A 20,033-nucleotide genomic window follows, 5' to 3' on the forward strand; every position below is an offset into this window, starting at 1 on the left:
AATTAAAAAGTAAAAGCGATTTTATTATGTTATACTTTATTCGCTTTCACAATTTTATAAACCTGCAGTTATTGATTTGCAACTGAGATATCTTTCATCACTCAATAAATATAAACGTCATTAGATGAAATTATAAATTTATTATCAGAAAATTTATCGTTGTAGCGGAACTTATTTTATGAATTAACGTAATTTGAACGTTGGCTATGAATTTTGAATAAGAAACTAAATCGCATCGATCATTTCAACATCGCGTCTGTTGTGAGAAAACCGGTCATACGTGAAAGTTTGGCTGTCGAGCCAACTATTCAAGTGAATTCGTGTAGCAATATTGCACGACAATCGACGTATAATTTTTAATCATCCATTGTATGCAAATTCTTTCAAACTTCAATTGAAAATTAGGCGACACGTTCATTCTCTTATACTCCGAATGTTTTCAGCTAGTTTTATTTCCTAGCCTTTTGTGCTCGCTGCTCAATCGTGTGTGGCTTTTTCCTGTATATACATCCCGGATTAATGATATTCATATAGATAAAGAATATATAAATGGGAAAATAAAACAAAACTACTTGTGTCGATTTCATAAAAAAGGATACTAATCGAAAAATCACTTTCCATTGCTTAATTAAACCGTCTGCTTATTCGTGTGAGAAACCATGCGTAAATTAAAAAAGTAAAGGTGTTTTGTGTGTTAACAAATTCGTTTTATTAATATTCTAATACAGCACGATTCCTATTGGCTAATATATAAAAATGTAGGTATTTTAAGAAATATGTTTTACGTGAAAGTTTTGTGTGAGGAATTCTGTTGAAGATTTTTTTGTTTCCGTTGAAGATAGAATAGGGTAGAATATGTACGTGTATAAAATGTGAGAGATATAAATATAAAAAAATTATATAATATAAATATATTATATACACATCTACGTAGAAAATGTTTCGCGTGTACCAGTGGGGAAAATACGATAACTATCGAGGCGGTCGTGGCGAGAATGATATGTCTTTTCGAAATCGCGTTTACCAGGCATAGCTAGTGCCGAAGCCGCTGAAGGTGGCGTGTGCGACCACGGGTGCGACGGCCGTTTCGTACGAGTAAGGGGCGGCATAGGTCTTGGCGATGAGCGGCGCGGGGGAATAAGTCTTGGCGACGAGGGGAGCGGCGTAAGCGGCCTTGGCGACGAGGGGAGTTGCCGCCGGTGCGGCGTAGGTGGTGTACGCGGCGGTCTTAGCAATGAGCGGGAGCGGGGCCGGGGCGGCGTAACCGTAGGTCTTGGTCAGGAGCGGGCTGGCGTAGCCGTAGGCAGCGGGTGCGGCGTAGGCCGCCTTCGCGGCCAAGATCGGCGCGGGCGCGGCGGCGTATCCGTAAGCGGGTGCGGCGGCGTATCCGTAAGCTGGTGCGGCGGCGGCGGCGGCGTAGCTGTAAGCGGGTGCAGCGTACGCGGTTTTGGCGAGTACCGGGGCAGGGTGAGTGGCGTACGTCGCCAAGGCCGGCGCGGCGGCGGCGTAAGCTGCTTTGGCGATCACCGGCTGCGCGGCGATCAGGGGCTTGGCCAAGGCTGGCGCGGCATAGCCGTAGCCGATCGCGGGATGCCCCAGCAGGGCGTCGTTGCTCACGTGGCTGTTGCTCACGCGTACCGACGAGTGCGCGGAATCCTCCGCGCGACTGTACGTCGACACCACGTTCTGACCAGCGTAACCCTTCTGCGTCGATTCCTGGCTGTAACCGATGCTGCCGAGGTCGGCGGACACCGTGCCGATGTCGTAGGCTGCTGGCCCACCGGCACTTGCTGCCGCAACGAAGGCTGCGAGTAATACCAACTACAGAGGAATTACGAGCGATTATTCAGGACACATCAAATTTAATGTATCAAATATAAATGTGAAAACGAAGGAAATTTAATGAATGTATTTTGTGCTACTTTATTTACAGGTTTAACTTTTAAAGAAATAATATTGCTCAATTGCAACATAATAAAAAATCAGAATTTATTTACTTGCCTATTTTATTTTACTCTAAAATAAAATAGTAACTATAAAAATATCTTATATATAAATATCAGATCTGTGTAAAATTATGATAAGTATAAATGAATGCAGAGTATACGAAATAGATGCTTTAATTAATATGTGATCAATATATGAATTGTGAAGTTTTTTCGTAAACTTTTATTTCTGTATTTTTTTTACACAAAATGCTATTGCTCAAATTTTTAAATTTGCATTTTTTGCGCTTGATGCTAAATACAGAAATAATTTTCCGAAATTAACATGCTTACCTTGAATACCATTTTGCTTGTTTGAAGTGGAACAACTACTGGGTTTCTGCCGAAATGGGCAGCCGTCTGCCACTATTTATATGCAGGTAAAGTTGTAGGGGGTTCAATCGAATTTTGGGCACCTACCTTGCTCGAGGTGATTGGGCATGGTCGATGGGAGAGGGAGATGTATATGGGACTTCTTTGTGGGAAATCATTAAGAAAGGAGCATGCGAAAGGAGAGGTAAAATAGTCGCTCGAGGGGAAATACGAACGAATTGCGGGCGTGGCTCTCTACGAAAAATTCAGATCGCGGATCTAAATTACACGGTTTATTAAAAAATATCTCGAAGGTACGACATTGCCAATAATTACTCTTCATTCTTGATAATCCGACCAATATACAGTGTTAACAAATAAGATAAACACACACTGGTAACACACTGGTGATGCACTTGTACTTTCGGTTTCATCATCGATTCTGTTATTGTCGTTTCTCCATGTGTTTCTCTGAATAATTTTAGTCGTAATAAGTGAAATATTAGAATATCTTTCTTGCGCTAAAAAATATAAATACTCACATAATTAAATCCTGTATGCAATCAATAACTTTTTCTTGCACTGAGTGCAGACATTATGATATTTTTTATGAGTTACGTAAATCTTAAACTGTTTTGGATATAATTGCTACAATTGGATGATTGTTTATCTCTTATATTTATTTCTATAAATATAAATTAACTTTAATCTTATTTTAACTTCTTTTATCAAATTATTATTAAGAAAATAAAAAGTGAGATTAAAGTTAATTACTGCTGCATGTTGTTTTAATATTATATATAAATACGCAACATGAGATTAATCTAATTCGTTTGAAAAAAAGGAACCTATAAGGTGGTGCGATTTTCATGTATCGCTTTGCAAGTCTCTCCTTACGTAATATGATACATTTATATAAACTCACCATGATATTGTACTGACTCGCCAAGGCCGCACTTTCTCCAAGTTTTCGTATCGGCATAAGCGATGTCATATGTGTAACAGCGAAGATACGTAATACTTTTTGCTCTTGTTATGTTATTAGATACAAAAAATATGGGCGTGATTGCCCGTGGGCAATTTCGCAGTGTTGAGAATTATGTAGATTTTAATTTGAACTCGAATTATATGTCGTATACTTTTTGAGAAAACGATTGTTTCCGTTATAAATTAAAGTGAAGCAAAGCGAGTCTCGTGTTGTAAATTCGCTCTTTGACAATTTTAAGGATCGAGCATTATCTAATCAAATCAAATGAGCGCGACTAATCTTAAATTAAAAATGTTGAACAAATGAAAAATTTTTAATAAATTTGCAAAAGAACTTAATCTCTCTTCTTCGAAAATACACAGACAGTATCGGTGCGGTTATGTCAGGGGACAAATTAAAATTAATGAATGATAAATGGAATGAGAAAATAAATGATTAAGATATCGATGCGATTGGCTTTTTGTCATAAAGTTGATCACCACTGCGCTTTAGGTGATGGTGCTAGGTCACGGACAGGCGTACCCCTTCACATAAGTTGTCGAATTTTTTCCTTTGTAAAAGTACACCGCTCGGAGATTATATATTTGTCCGTCTTTCCGTCCGTGACCCAATATCATCCTAAAAATTGGTTATTTTCTATAAAGGTAACGTCACTAAAACTTGAATTCCTACAAAAATATAAAAATATTTTATATGAAGCAGTTTAATGTTCTCATTGTTATATATAATATGTCTCTGTATATATGTACATATATACATATATATTTGATAATGACTTGTAAGTGATTTAATAATGACTGTGAAGTAACTTATAAACGAGTTATCATTGACAGAATCTCTTACGTGATTAATTTACAAGAGCACTTTAAACGTGCCTGAATGAATTGGTATAATTTACGTATAAACAACACTTCTACTTGATATAAATTTGTTTTAGAATTCTTGAAATATTTTTTTAGAATTTTTGAATAGTTTTATAATTTTTAGAAAATTCCTTAAATTTTGGTTTACAATTTGGAACATTCTTCAAAAGTATTGAGAAAAAAATCTTTAAAAATTCTTTTATATAAGTAAAAAATTTCTTAGTTTATAATTTATGAAGAAAACTTGTAAAATTTGGAAAAAATTATTTGAAAAATATATATAAATTTAAAATACAAGGAACTTGAAAAAATTTTATTAGAATTTTATAATGAGATTTTTACAATAGAAAAGCAAAAATTTATCGAATTACTTTATTTATTATAAAGTTTTGATTGTTTATGTATACAGTTATGTTTATGCCGATTATTTTAGATATAGTTTTATGTAACATTTAGATTGCGTTTGTCTTAATCGCTCGTAATGCTTTAAGCACTCATTTTCATTGTTTATAAAATATTAAACAAGAACAAATAATGGTTATAAACGCTGATAAACCTTAAAGCAAATGCACCCTAAATTTGAGTAAAAAAATATGACGACGAGGATGGGATTCGAACCCACGCGTGCAGAGCACATTGGATTAGCAGTCCAACGCCTTAACCACTCGGCCACCTCGTCGCTCGAACTGAGATATCAATATGTTTGTAGTAAGTCATAGCTTCTCATATAATTCCATTGCTCTGTAACTTTCATAAATTACATAAGATCTGAGTAATAAAAACTCTACTCTCCGGTGTAAAATATATTAATATTGGTCTGCAGATCTGCAAGTGTATCTCGTAGCGTGTACATTTCAACAAGTGATTCCGGGCAATCAGCTGACGTGTTATAAAAAAAATATCAAAAATCACTTTTATTTTTATTGAATTAAATAACGCAATTTCCCAACGCGGTTTTGTTAATATCTGCAAATATCATGATATCGTGCGTCGAATCTTTTATACAAAATTCGACAAACACATCAGTCAAAAGAAAATATTTATTAATCATAAATTTAAATTAAAAAATACTATTTATTTAAATTCCTTTAAATGTATATATATATATATATATATATATATATATATATATATATTCACTACATTTGCTGATATTAACAAAACTACGTTGTAAAATCACATATCATATATATATATATATATGATATGTGATTTTATATATATATATATATATATATATATATATATATATATATTTATATATATATTTATATATATATATATATATATGATATGTGATTTTACAACGTAGTTTTGTTAATATCAGCAAATGTAGTGAATCTGCACACGAAATATCTTTACATTGAATCGCTTCGTGTTTGTCGTCACTGGTTGTTGTTACTTGAGAGGGAGACGACTCTGGCGAGAAACATCTAACCCCGAAGGGAACCTCTTATTTTTAATTACAGACTTATTTGCTCATTCTTATGTCAGAAATGTCGAGAGACGCGGAGCGCCGAATCGAATCATAGGAACGTGATTCGATATATTTTGCATTTTTCTCTTTTGTGATAGAAAGAAAAACGCGGTCGTGGGCAGTGCTGCCAGACCCCCCGCCATGGGTCAAGCCGCGCATGTGTAATGGATGGCAAATACAGTTATGTGTATTATGGGCGCTTAATTTTGGCGGGCCCAGTACTCTCAGTACAGAGGATATCTCAGTAGTATTTTTGCCAAATAAAATATTTTTCTTAATTACAGAAAAATGTGTATTTTTTATCATTATGTGAACATTCTACTCTCTACTTATCCACGCACACCTGAGTGTGTAGTCACAAGAGTCTACAGATTTGTGATACGTTACTGTATTTCAACTCGTAAGCGCATGCGTCGGCCTACCGTGCCGGGCAACCCGGCAAAATCTGGCAGCTCTGGTCGTGGGGTGTTTCACTCCGATGTGAGAGAAGCATGCAATGCGTGCAAGTGAAACCTCGTTATGCCTGCGTTATAAACATAATACGCTCTTCACGTAAATTTCTTATAAATATATATAAAATACATACAAGCAATATGATGTACAACACGATGCACAAGTGCACCATGTACAGTGACGCGCGAGGAATCCTGCTCTTCTTTCGCGACAAACAAGGAAGAAGATAGAGGGGAAAAAGTTCAAAATGTTCAATCCTGTTATCCATAGAGTACAAAATAAAAAAATCTCTATTATAATTTCGAGGCGACTTACTTTACCGACTGCCAATAATATCCAAAGGACTTGTAGTTTTAAACTTTGCCGTGGTGTTACGCCACCATATCACATGGTCGATGTCGCGGTTGCGTAGATAGGACGGTCGCACGCGAGACGCCATATTGAGAAAGGGGTTGCGAGTTGTGGCGAGTTGCGAGTGTCGAGCCGAGTGTGTGAGCTGTGGTGTTTACGCGGTTCCGCGGTTAAAAGCCGTGATACAGTTTGCGCATCGATTCCGTGGCCATTATCTGCGGAGTACGGTGCGTCGTGACGCGTGTGCCATCGGAACGGCCGTGTAGCGATATTGTCATGAGCGGCAGCGACGGCGAGGACGGTCGACGCGAGGAGAGTACCGCCGCCGCCGCCGCCGCCGCCGCCATCGCCACCGCCACCGCCACCACTACCACCACTATCATCACCACCGCCACCACTGTCACTACTATCACTGGGGAAAGCGACGGCATAGCCGGAGCAATGGGTGACGAGTGTGACGGTCCAACGGCGATTGCGACGGAACGATGCTGTAACCAGGATTCCATCGGTGTCGCCAATCGGAATGAGTCCGCAACGTGGACACACCGGGATACGGACGCGCCGAACGACCACGAAAATGTGTTCCCCACGGTCACAGATTATGATCCCACCGGGGTATGTCGTCTCCGTTTTTGCCAATTTCGACGCAAATGTCGGCAATGTGGTCGAATGATTCAATTTCAATGAGATTTTTGTATACTTTTCGCCGCAGTTTGAAATCTGCGAAGAGATTTCACTGTAATCATCTTTTATTAAAAAACTTGATCATAGACTTAGTTTAGGAGAATACGGAGACTTCTTTTTTTTCTTGAAAATCTATTATAAAAAAAATATGCTATCAATATTATAATCCTATATATTGTTATAACTTTGTTAATAATACGAAGTAAAGTAAAAAATGTGATAATGATAATTAAATATGAAGAATTTTATATTCAATTATAATTTTAATATTGTAATGCATATAGATATTTGTTCGTGTTGTACAGCAATTTTTTTGTGTTATTTATTTTGGAATCAGAGTTGCAGCGAGCTCAGAAATCATGTATCAATCATTACTGTTTTAAAGATAAGTGATTTAAATGACTCCAAAGAAAAAGTTGACAAAATAAAACTTGTGCTGATAAAGAAATCTGTCTTGTTTACACAACAAAAGTATATATCACATTATTATTATATTATTTTCAAAACAATACATTCCTGTTTTACATTCAATGAACAGCAAGGTTAAAATAATGTGATAACATTGCTAATCACAACCTTTAGATGATGACACATTCTTGATATATATATATATATTTTTATAGTGTCATGCAGAGACACATACAAGATTAGTCTATTTAATAATCTTTTGATTAAGTATTTTCACAATAGAAATTTTTCAATATTCTCTCAAACTATTAATACAATATTCAATTGATTTCATAAATAAAATAAAATAAATCTATTGCAATTTTGTTGTATAAAAGTTATATTTGCACATATGCAACTCATCATTTAATGAATAAAAATATATCAGCCTTTATACCATTATTAATAAGTTTACTACTTTATTTATAATGTTAAATACTTTATTTGTAGTGTGGGACAACTGATCAGCGTGTGATTGATGCGTTTATCAGAGGCGCAAGGGCGGCTGATGAGGATCGTCGTAAGTCGTCTCGAAACAGTGATGCACTCGCCAAATTGTACTCCTCTGCGGCAGCTATAGATAGTCAGTCACGTTTCGGAAAAGAATCGTGTTCGTGTGATAGCACAGCTGATTACAAAGCTAAACGGTAAAAAGACAACAGTTAGATTTTTGAGAAAGAAGAATGCGTAATATTAATTGATAATGTCTATGTGCAGAGACATGTTTAGAGATGAGCTGCAAAAGGCTATGAACTTTCAAAATCTGTGGACGGAATTGCGGCAGTACATACGTACTGACTTTAATGTCGCTCTAGAAACGACTCATATATTTGATTCCCTGCAGTCTTCTCATCGTGACAAATTTCCTTCCGATATGCATGAGACTGTTATCCAGTAAGAAACTTCTACGTGTGGAAATTCTTTGCATCATTATTGTAAAACAAACTGTTATGCAATATGTCTTTTGTTATAGATTATGCAAAAGAGATTCCCATCAACTGTTTATGAGATTAGTGAGCCAGGCGCAAGAGTTTGTGATAGAAGTAAAAATCCGTTTGTTTGCTCTTCTACATGATCATAGTGTGAATTTAGCTGAAATTTTTCTCACTGGTTAATATTCTACTTTTCATAAACAGAAATTTCGAAATGTTTACTATAGGATAAGATATAAAATTTATCTGTGCCTTTTACAGGTCTTTTGAATGACTATGATGCCCTTGTATCAACGGCGATTTTAATTTCTGAATTAGTAAAACCATTAAAAAAGTGCCTCAATTTTAATTTAACGTGGGATTGCTTTATCAAAAAATTATACCAGATTTATGTATATAATGACGCATTAGTGCAAAACAATTTACCTACGTTTATTGGCCAGGTAAAATTAAATTATATTTTTCTGAGAAAAATATCTAATGGCGTTTGTAATTTTGAATTTAAACATTTCTGGATTTGTTTTCTTTTTTTTTTTAAGCTGAGGAAACTTCTACCATTGAAGGGCTCCAAATATCAAGCTCTTGTTCATAGATATTTATCTTTTGATGATGAGATGACTAGGATTGGTAATTTATGGCCTGAGACTGAATCATGGATGGATAAATATAAGTAAGCGAAAGAACATGCTTTTCAAAATTTAATAACTCCTTTTGCTGTTTAAAATAATTTTTAAACAATTTGATGGAGTTGACTAGATTGAAAAATAGGATTTTATAAACGAAGTATGATTTTAGTGCAGAACAAGCTGTTCGTATGGCAAGACTTAGACAAATTAGAGAAGCTTGGGAATTGTTTACAGCAACACGTAAATTTATGGAGCGCAGTATGTTGAATAAAACATCTGATATTGGAAAGTAAGAATACATACATATACATACATATGTGTTTGTGTTATATATATACAATTCTGATAAAATTTCTTTTTTGTAATTTTCTCTTTCTAATCTATTGCGATCAATATTTCAGTGAAATGCAAGAGATTCATGGACAGTTTTCGTCGCTCATCGCGCATACATCTGGAAATGACAGTCCTCCTTTAAATCCAGTATTAGATTTTAATTCGGATTCTATGCCATCGAGTATAGAGATAGTTCAAATATTGTTAGACGATTGGAATAAAGCTCAGCATCAAAAATTAGCGGACATAGCCGGGGCATTGACTGCCACTGAAGCAGATGTCACTGGACAAGGTGATTCTAATTGTTATGATTACACACGTACAACGTGTCAATTGGCGCAATACGCCATCAGATCAGTGAGGTATGTAGATGTTTGAAGAAAGTATATTTTAATTTTTATTTATTGTTTTAGTATATATGTTAATGGTCTGATTTATTTTAGGTCTCACAGTGATGACTCCGGCGATACGGAGAACGGACTTGAGAATGGAAAAGCGTGTGAATATTCTACATGCAATGAAATTGGAGTAAGTTGTATGGTAAAAAAAATTCAAATCTTAACGATTTATTAATTGTTGTAAAACAACGATTGTTTTATTTTTCATTTTTAACTTTAATATTTTTTTCCAAATATATTAAAATATATTAAAATAGAACAAAATAAAAATACATTATTTATTTAATGTTGTGTTTCTTACGTTACTTTATAAACGTCAGCATATAAACTTATTCAAAATAAAAATAATGGCTATATCTTTTTAGATTATGATTTATATATTATGCCTTGTAAAAACTTTTCTTGAAAGTAATTTACATTAATAAATACCATATACTTTTTTTCTGCAGGATATACAATATAAAAACGAAACTATTGAGAAGGTCGAGGCAAATTCATTTTCATCTCTTAGTAATGGATTTCCAGGTAATATTGAATAACAAAAAATTAACAATGAAGGAAGTGTCTTAGAGAAATAAAACAGCAATAAATATTTACAGAAATACCTACAAATTGTACAATAAATCAAGTTAAAAAGAAATTAGATAATTCAAATGGTGAGGACAGAAAAAAAAAAGAATTGGACATGCGGGACGCTTTGCACAAATATACCGGTTCGAAGACGGCCGAATCGGATACTTGTCTGTGTGTTTATCAACATGCGCAAGAAATAGCGGAGAGAAAGAAAGAAATTCTAGAAAGTCCGCCCTGTCCATGTTTGCTCAATTCGAGACGCAAGTGGGATGGAAAATGTCCTTGCCTGCCTAAATGTGAGCGATATAAAATGTCTCTATTGGATTGTTACTTAATTTGTTATTTAATTTAGCTATTCAATTAAAGCTTTTGTTTAAATAATATAATATTTCTCTATAAAAAACAGCTATACCTGAAACGATTGTGGCGAATGGCCGTCCTAAAGCGACGTCACCGACTTCTATTGTAAAGACTAATCCAGAATCGAATCAGAAACCTGCTGTAAAAGCTGGTTCCACACAATCCGCCCAAACACAAACGAGACATTCTACAACGCAAACTCATAATCACAGCATGCATCAGGGTAGGTGTAAGTAATGAGTCGTTCCTAGAGATTGTGTCGGCGTCATCGTCGTCATCACAAATCTCTTTTCTGTGCGACTTTGTCATTTTTATTACGTGCGCATGTTTTCACATACATCTTTTCTTCACGCGACTCCAGGTAACACTCATTCGCACGCTCACGGACCGCTACCAGATCTGACGAAAAACACAGGTCCGTGTTCTCACCCCAGACTTCGTCCACTTAATCATACACCGCATGCGTGCCACAAGCAAGCCAACGTCGAACATATCAAGAGAATGTCTTGTAACGATTGTTAGTAAAAAAAAATACACACACACACACACACACACACACACACACATATATATATATATATACACACACATCAAAGTTATATCTATTATTTATGTATTACGTTATATATACTTTAATCTAATTTATTTCAGTAAGTTCAGGAGATGGGGACTGTTCGGATTCAGGGAGCAGTCAGGGAGACTCATGCTCAACTAGCAGCTCCGCACAAAGAGATACCAACATGAGACATTGCGACTGTTGCTACTGTGAGGTTTTTGGTCATGGGATGGTAAGTATGATCTTTAAAGAAATTAGATTTACTTGGAAGAAACGATGAGTATTAACGAATACATTATTTCTAGCCATCGGTCGCGCCAGTGAGTCGAAACTATAAGGAAATGCGGGAACGGCTACGGCAACTTCTGACGAAGAAAAAAGCTAAAAAATGCAAGACTGTTACATCTGGATGTAGCCCGCAGAAAAGTCCGTCGCAATCGTCGATTTCTAACGTCAACTCCGAATCCAAACCCGTGACAAATTCGATTGTCAGATCAAATACTCCAATTTCGACGACGCCCACAATTCAGTATGATCAACAACGAGATCAGCGAGATTTAGAAGAATTATTAGAATTTATTGAAGGTAATCAAAGTGGGAAAAAAGACAACAAAAAGGCCGAGAAGAAAGCAAGGCAGAAACAACGAAAGGTTTGTTTAATTATAAATTATGCTTGTGTGCTATATTTAATTTTATGTAGACTATAATAATTAGGTTGATTTTTTTATAGCTCGAAGAAAAATTAAAAAAGGACAGACAAGAAGCAGAGAAACAAAAATTAATAGAATTACAAAAAAAGACACCAGAAGTGACGATCACTGTTGTTGATCCTCAAAAGCCCATGCCTCAAAGATTATTGCCTCAATGTAATTTACCGGAAGTTTCTATTTTACCAACATCGCCATCAGTATCTTTGCCCGTGGTAAAACAGTTAAATAATAGAAAAAAAGATAAGCAAGACGTTTGTAGTAATAGTAACTGTGGTAATAATAGTATTACTAATCTGAGTAACAAGATAAAGATGACGTCAATGAATTCAAATGCAAAAAATAAGACTATTAATAGCGCAGAAAAGTGTGACGTACGAAATACGAATTCTAGCCAAGGGAGTAAGAATAATGTGAAAAACGAAAAAGTTGAGAGCAATAATAAAGGTAGCAAGCCACTAACAAGTATTAATAATATTACAAAAAATAGTTCGATTAATAATGTGAATAATAAGTTATCCGACGTCGATTTACTCGACAAAAAGTTGACGAAAAAGGAGCGAAAAAAATTGAAGAAAGAAATGAAAAAATTGGAAGAAGCAAAGGCAAAGGAAGCCGAAAATGCAGCACAAACCGAATCTCAACCACAAATAGTTACTATTAGGAGGGAGATAAATTCGAATAGCGCTGAACCTACAGTCACGATCACTCTGAAAGGCCAAACGCCGGCTGAGGACAAGGTGCTATTTACATTGGTGAATGGACAGACTAAGGAACCTCATAAGTCAGAACAAGAACAAAACCAAAGTAACAACGGAAAAAAGAAGAAAATTAAAGCGATTAACAACAATAATTCCTTACAACAGGGAAATAAGTTACAGCAGTCAAATAATTCGAAGCAACAGACTCAAACTAAAGCAAATGACAGTAAAAATTTGAAGCAACAAGGAAGTAGCGACAAATCGAAAAATAGTAAACAGACAGAAGAAAGAAAAGTCCAGCAGAACGTCAATGAAGGCAAAAATTCCAAATCGAAGAGAGAAAAGAGAAATACAGAAAATAAGGAAAATGTGCTGCAGCAACAAAATATAGTAAACAAAAGTAAGAATCAACAAAGTGCGACCAGCAAAAAGCAAAATAAAGCGAATACTCCTCCTCAGACACCGGTATCGCAGAAGAAGCAGCAGCAGAGTCAGATTATAAATGAATCCACGATTAATAAGAAAGCAAAGAAACAACAGCAACAGCAAGATAAAAATTTGCAATTGAACACCAGTAAGAGCAATAAAAATAATAACAACAATGCGAATAATAAGAATGTATCAAATAAGAGCGATTCTCAAAAAAATAATAATATAAATAAAACGAATCAAACTACCGTCAGTAAGCAACGTGTGCCCGCGGAGGTCCAAAATACATGTTCTGAACGAGTTAGTTCGCCATCGCTTAGTAGTCAGTTTAAGGACATTGGGCCGAATTCCAAAATTAATATTGAAAATCTTAAGTTGCCACCGGGCATCACGATCACGAAAGTTGACGCGCCGCCAAAACCGCTTCCAATCAAAACTGCTCCTTTGCCCAAACCAGTGAATCCGCCCAAACAAACTACCATTATTGCCGCCCCGATGAGTGGCGTTCAATCGAGCTATGCGAGTCCACAGGCAGGTGGAAATGTTATTGTGGTGGACACGGGCAAGCTCAAGCAAGATCTGCTGCCAAAAGACAATGAGAAAGGTAAGTTTTTCAATTAATATAGATAAACTGAGATAATAGGAGAAGCAGCAGCAGAAGTACAATGAATCTAATATTTAATTTATTACCAGGAAACTTTGAAGTTTTGGGGGGATTTTTTTAATCTTGAAAATCAGGGATTTTATTGAAAAAGGAATATTTGTCTCAGGATTTTTTTTTATTTTAAATTATATCTCTAATAAATTTATTTTAAATTATATCTCTAATAAAAATGTTTTTTCGATTATTTTTTTTAATAATACAAAACGTCATAATTGATCAGCAATAAATATAGTATACATATTTACATACATTTTTAGGTGAATAACTCTTGAGATTTTAAAAAAGAATCAGTGATAGAAAAAACATCATTCTAAATTAGTGTTGTATGTTTAATCATTTTTCGAATTTTACATTTTTGGTGAGTTAATGTGTACAAACAATGCCATTTAGATTATATTATTTTTGTAAGTACTTTCTGAAATTTAATATTTAAAACTCTTAAGTGATATTAATGGCAAATCTGCCGCAGCAATGAAAAATTTCAAACAATTAAAAATTTATTAATGCTTACTGGAACTATAGTTGTCTCCAAAGACTATAAGTTTTTAAACGCACCCTTTTTAATATAAAAATTGTCTTTTAGTCAATTAGTTTTATTTTTATTAATAATTTATATGAATGATTTTTTGTTCTTTTCATAAAACAGATTCGTCGAAGGATTCGCAGCATCAAAATACCGTTACCGGTAAAAAGAAGAAGAAAAAAAATAAGAATTCAACTAATTCGGGCAACACGGCAGCCACACCAGTGCAAAACAGCGACACATTTGTGAATGACCATATGGACGAGCCAGCGAGGATACTGCATAATCCTGGGACGAATATGGTGACTATAAGGAATCCATCATTCGGACCGATGAAAGTGCCGCCGACACAGCAAGCTGCGATCATTAAGGTTTCAGAGAACGGTATGGTGACAATTCGAAGTCCAGCTTTGCAGCAAGCGATCAATGCGGGTTTGACGTCACCGCCTAAGCCGGACTACATAGTCAAGGGCGATTTGTCGTCATCGGCAGGCAGAGCGACGACGACTGATTGTGGTCAGCTGAGCGTGAAACACGCGAACGGCGTCATATCATCTAGCTTGGCGGAATTACGCAGCCGATTGAGCAGCGCGCAGCCGGATTGCGCGTCGTCTCTGTCCGAGCTCGCCAATATGCAAATCAACCAGATGACGAACGGTCAACCGATACCGGAGAACGGTATCAATCTCAAGGGTACCAGTGTCACCTTGACGAAAGTGAGATCCGAAGCAACGAACATGGAGGATGCACGACAAGCATCAGCCAAGTATGCTTCGGTAAAGGAGGCGACAATAAACGCCACCTCAGTGGCCAATGGTGGCAGCGGCATCAGTGGTGGTGGCGTTAACGGTAGCGGTAGCGGAAAGAGCAAGAAAAAGAAAAAACGCGGAAGCGGCACGGGACAGTGTGGAGATGACTTGGACCTCGTTGGTGAGAAACAACAATAATCAAACTTTAACATGTAAATCTGCTTCTTTCATTTTGTTTGTTTTCTTTAACACACGTTATACATTATCACAGGCACGCATCCTTTTTCGGTTGCTTTTCACGTTTGCAGCGGCTAGATTTTGTGTCTTTCTTTTAGGAAAAAAATTACTATACACACTATGTGTATCTCTCTCTCTTTCTCAGACGTCTAGGTTCATCGCATTAAGGATAACTTTTTGTTTTTTTCGCTTATCAGGAGAAGGCACTGCACCGCGTTAAGATGCTTGCTCTCGTCTGCTAGGTCGAGAGATTTTTGAGAAACCGTATTTTCAAATGAAAGAAAGAATGTGAGAAACAGAGAAAGATGCCCTTGAGAGTAACTTCCGCGAATTTCTTGAGGAAAGAAATTCTTTCTTTAAAAAGGAAAAAAGGCAAACGATTAGTGATCTTCATCTTTTCTTTATTTTTTTCTAGTTATGGTTTTTCATCCAAGATTTGTTCTGAATCATTTTCTTTTCTTTTTTTGAAAGTTGTGCGAAGTAATCGATTGTTTCTGGATTTAAGTGCGGATTTTTACCGATATTTGTTTTATTTTCCACTCGAACGCAAGGCAGTGCCGTCTCGATAAGATATCGCACAAATATGGACAGGACGAAAGAGTAATAATGAAAATGCATGATAATGAAAAAAGGAGGAAATCTGTACACGATACAAGATTATCTTAAATCAAGGATTGAATGCTGAAAATAATTTCATTGGGTGACTACATTGCGTGCACCTCTATTTTGATAAAATCGAAATTAAAAACTTGTAATTATATTGGGTTAATTATTCCGAATATTCTATAATTAAATTAGAATTTTATAAAATAACTATATAGAAAGTTCCGGGTTTATTCAGGTTCTTGTTATTTCGTTTTTTACTTAAATGTAGAATCTGTTGCACAGTCTTACATGAACATTAAATTATATTGATATTATCAAAAAATTATTCGCACATTAGTATATACATTGTATCGATTATTTTTTTATTATATGAAAAATAATGATGATACAAAAACAAAATGTATATAGGTAATTTCATCTCAGATCGACTATCACCCAATTAATAGTGAATTCGATTGGACGCACTACGTGTAATACTGATGCACATTAAAACCGTCATATACTGTAAATAGTGTATAGACATGTAATATGTGATATGTTATTTTTGTACATATTTGGATTAGATTAGTACACAGTAGTTTTAATGTAGTGCGTTAGTGCCCGCTAGTTCAGTCCAATCAAATTTGCTATTTAAACGCTAATTAAACGTTTTATAATTTAATTAAGTGCAACCTGTTAGATATTAAAATTTAGGTTAAAGCTTTTAGTTTTTGATGCTATTTATTTAAAAATATCAATATCAATGATTTCGATTTTAAACAGAAAAAGTTAATTTTTTCTTCATTATTTCCTTATTTAAATTTTCAATATTGCTTGCAGATAAAGTACAATAGCCATTTTCAACGTAATTTTTGCGAAATTATTTTTCTAAATCAAAATCACATTTGATATTTTTCAAAATCGCCAAACGGCATCAAAACTAGAAGCTTTAATCTAAATTTTGATACTCTATAGATTACATTTAGTTAAATGCAATTTTAGTCAGGAAGATCGATTTGACATGGAATAACTATATATAATTGTAAATTTTATAATACACACATATCATACATATATATATATATTATACGTATGTATACATATATAAAATTATTTTTATTGATTAAAAAATGTGTTACAATAAAATAAATACAAATAAAACATTACTATTATATGTATGTATGTACATGTGTGTGTGTGAAAATACCAGATTATTTTATAACAGACATTTTCATCTTTTTCAATTTCTGTTTTAAATGCAATCAACGAAAATATGAATGGAAAACTGCTTGACTAAATTTATATCGACTATGTAGGGGTCATCTTATTGTGATGAATGATAAACGAATGTGATATAGTATACGATGTTTTTTAATCTGCTAACAACATTTAAATAAAAGAGTAAGCTACTTTTTTAAAATGTTATACTCTCTTTTCCCCTGTATCGAAGTAGACGTTTCCTGAAATGCTGCACGAGTATGAGTAGTCACGCTCTTCACGGTCACTTTTTTTTGTTTCTTTTTTACCTTTTAACATATGATTTTACTGCCTTGCAATAAATTTTGAAAAGACGAATTCCTAGGAGAATTTTTTGGAAAAAAGTTTTGAGCACTGTTTTATTAATTGTAACGGCAATAAAAATTAAGAAGGAGAAAGAACGGTAACAATTGTAATAAGCATAACAATCCGAAACAGAGCACAGTTACTCGTATTGATTGTTCCTCCTGCGTAGATGAGTAGGATTGACAAATTTTTATTTCTTGTAGATAATGTCCATATAATAAAAATCGATATTTTCCGCGAAAAATCGGAAAAAATTGATTGTTTTTTTAATATTACTAAAAATGCTTTTTTATTAAAAAGATAAGTAGCAAACAACGAGAGAGTGCAGTATCAATGGAAAGGCTTTTTTAATTTAAACTTTATTTAAAATAAAATTTGTAATAAAAAATTTTTGTAATCAAAAATTCGTAATTATTTTAAGAATCAAAGTAGCAAATAAATTTTTTATTGTATAAGATTTGAAAGTAAATGCGAAACAGACTATACGGGTAAACATGTTTAATTTTGTTATATTTTTTAAATTAAAATTAATATAAAATTTTGTAACATTTATATCTCTAAAATTTTTTAATTTTAGTAAAATTAAATTAAATTTTAGTTAAAGTTAGAAAAAGTATTTTTCATATCTAGAATTTCATAACTAAAATAAAAAACTTTATTATTATAAGATTTCATTATTATTAATTATTGGTCGATTTTATTTTTCTTTAAACTACAGTGATAATATGATTTAGTAATTAAAAATATCTTTGTATATAAAGTCGTATAGACATCTTTTAGTGTTATATTGGACATTATTACAGTTTTTGCCAGTTTATTCCATTGAATAAAATTTGGGATAGTAAAAATAAGAATTTACCATGGTTTTTTTTCATTGAACTTCCCAATCAAGTGGCGGAAGGCCTCGATGATTTTCCGGACGATATTTGAGTCATTACAATACAATATGTCGGCGCAATCGTCCTGCTTTTTTCTTTTTATCTCTTTATACTTCTACCCATACCCACACAGTAGACAAGAGAAAAAGAAGTAATGCACAGCAGATTTTGCTAATCATTGCCGCGCTCGCAGGCGGGTTGTCGGTGTATCCAGTATTCAGAGCGTGTCTTTTACAGAGGTATTCACGCCCAAAGATATAGACCTCGAGAATGATGAGGAGATGGACGATGATGAGCGCGAACTGGAGGCCTTTAAGCGATTCTGCCTGCAATCGGTGCCGCCGCTGCACAAAGAAAAAGTCAACCTCAATATCAAGGACATCGTGTTGAAGAAGAAATCGTCGTCGTCATCATCCTCGTCATCTTCGTCAACATCATCATCATCATCATCGTCGTCGTCATCGTCGTCGTCGTCGGCGACAGCAGCGGCGGCGACGGCCGCAGCGGCTGCTGTAATAGCGGCCAATTAATTTGTATAATGATAATTTAAATAGTTCTGTGTTACCATCTGTGTGCCCTGGCACGCGATTACTGCCATTTTCGATGATTTGACGTGTGGTTTGAGAACGCGATCGTATTGCGAACAATTTGCGAGTCTTTGCCAATATTATTGTCGTCATCGATTCCGGGTTTTTACAGAAAGACAAGTATGTATGCCTTCGTATATAAATATTTAAATGTTAATGTATTAGAGTGAAAAAAACGAAGGTCGGAACTCTGAATGACAGAATTGATCGTATAACGATTAGACGATAATGATCATTGTATATGTGTATCGTTAAATGTAATTATAGATATAAGTTTCTTTCGAAATGATGACGAAACGATGAGTTCTCTTGCAAGACGTCGTTTCGAAGCGTTATTTTGGACGAGATCAACGATATTTGTAAAAATTCAATCTCGCCGGCATTTTAAAGATGATTGTAAAGACCCTTAGGGTTGTAAAGTTAAAGTTATGATAAATTGTTAAAATAATTGTCACGAGAGGATACATGCTGCGTCTGCAGCTTTGCAAAGTTTTGCATCGGCGAGGGGTTAGAGAATTTGATGTAAAAGCATACAGATGTAGATGTGCGTGATGACAGATGGACGTACACATTGTTCTTTTTTTTTCTTTTTTTCCTTAATAAACGTAGTTGCGCGTTTCTTCTTCACTTAAAGCGTCTGCGTATCATCTTTATGTGTCTCTGTATTTACATTCTTGTAGGAGTAGCCTGTATACTCGTATAAGTCTCTATACTAACATAGGGCGCACACCGAGAAGGTTTATATATACATAATTCAACAAATGTACGTCGCAATGTTTCTTATTGTATTATAATTAAAGTACTTTTTATACGGTAAACCGGACTATAGTCGTGTGAGATGAATTTCTTATTTTTAAATGTGTATACCTTTTATTCTCCTATATATACTGCGAAAAAGAATTGAGAATATTAGTACGCACACACACACACATACACACGTGCGCGCGCGCCCATATATGTATATATATGTAGTATCCGAGATTTGCTAATCAAAATACCATAGCAAAAAAGTAACTGAAATATTAAGTAAAATAGTTACTTGTAGATTTTTAATTTAAATAGTAATTTTTAA

At 34.7% G+C, this 20,033-nt stretch overlaps 2 protein-coding genes and 1 non-coding gene across 9 annotated transcripts; 1 reads left to right on the forward strand and 2 right to left on the reverse strand.

The window, feature by feature from the left end:
- Nucleotides 1-686: 686 nt before the first annotated feature.
- On the reverse strand, nt 687-4,336 carry LOC105840930 (cuticle protein 16.5). 2 transcript variants are annotated; one of them, XM_036284771.1, is made up of 3 exons: nt 3,223-4,336; nt 2,280-2,818; nt 687-1,821 (listed from the first exon to the last, which is right to left on the reverse strand). In XM_036284771.1, the coding sequence occupies exons 2-3, from the start codon at nt 2,289-2,291 to the stop codon at nt 1,021-1,023; spliced, it is 813 nt and encodes a 270-aa protein (XP_036140664.1). In that variant the 5' UTR covers nt 2,292-2,818; nt 3,223-4,336; the 3' UTR covers nt 687-1,020. The 2 variants fall into 2 exon arrangements, with proteins under 2 accessions (XP_036140664.1, XP_012543474.1); XM_012688020.3 differs by having other exon boundaries at nt 2,280-4,336.
- A 409-nt stretch (nt 4,337-4,745) lies between these two features.
- Trnas-gcu lies at nt 4,746-4,827 on the reverse strand. Its single transcript has one exon. It is a non-coding gene; the product is annotated as a tRNA-Ser (tRNA).
- Nucleotides 4,828-6,555: 1,728 nt separating this feature from the next.
- On the forward strand, nt 6,556-19,785 carry LOC105829433 (serine-rich adhesin for platelets). Of its 6 annotated transcripts, none has more exons than XM_012668273.3 (18): nt 6,556-7,044; nt 8,011-8,207; nt 8,278-8,454; nt 8,534-8,670; nt 8,754-8,935; nt 9,032-9,162; nt 9,288-9,407; nt 9,520-9,813; nt 9,895-9,991; nt 10,299-10,374; nt 10,449-10,718; nt 10,829-11,011; nt 11,144-11,299; nt 11,434-11,570; nt 11,644-11,988; nt 12,069-13,779; nt 14,486-15,292; nt 18,612-19,785. In XM_012668273.3, exons 1-18 carry the CDS (start codon nt 6,706-6,708, stop codon nt 18,902-18,904), a joined length of 5,652 nt encoding a protein of 1,883 aa, XP_012523727.2. In that variant the 5' UTR covers nt 6,556-6,705; the 3' UTR covers nt 18,905-19,785. The 6 variants fall into 6 exon arrangements, with proteins under 6 accessions (XP_012523727.2, XP_012523729.2, XP_012523730.2 ...); XM_012668275.3 differs by having other exon boundaries at nt 10,829-11,005; XM_012668276.3 differs by having other exon boundaries at nt 9,895-9,979.
- Nucleotides 19,786-20,033: the final 248 nt, after the last annotated feature.

This window comes from Monomorium pharaonis, chromosome 1 (genome assembly GCF_013373865.1).
Source record: "Monomorium pharaonis isolate MP-MQ-018 chromosome 1, ASM1337386v2, whole genome shotgun sequence".
NCBI lineage: Eukaryota > Metazoa > Arthropoda > Insecta > Hymenoptera > Formicidae > Monomorium > Monomorium pharaonis.

Excerpts from the sequence above, each read along its gene's own strand:
- LOC105829433 (XM_012668273.3), top strand. The coding sequence starts at position 6,706 with ATGAGCGGCAGCGACGGCGAGGACGGTCGACGCGAGGAGAGTACCGCC. Across the intron at positions 8,455-8,533 it reads ATGCATGAGACTGTTATCCA|ATTATGCAAAAGAGATTCCC; the intron begins GTAAGAAACTTC and ends CTTTTGTTATAG. Across the intron at positions 11,989-12,068 it reads CAAGGCAGAAACAACGAAAG|CTCGAAGAAAAATTAAAAAA; the intron begins GTTTGTTTAATT and ends ATTTTTTTATAG.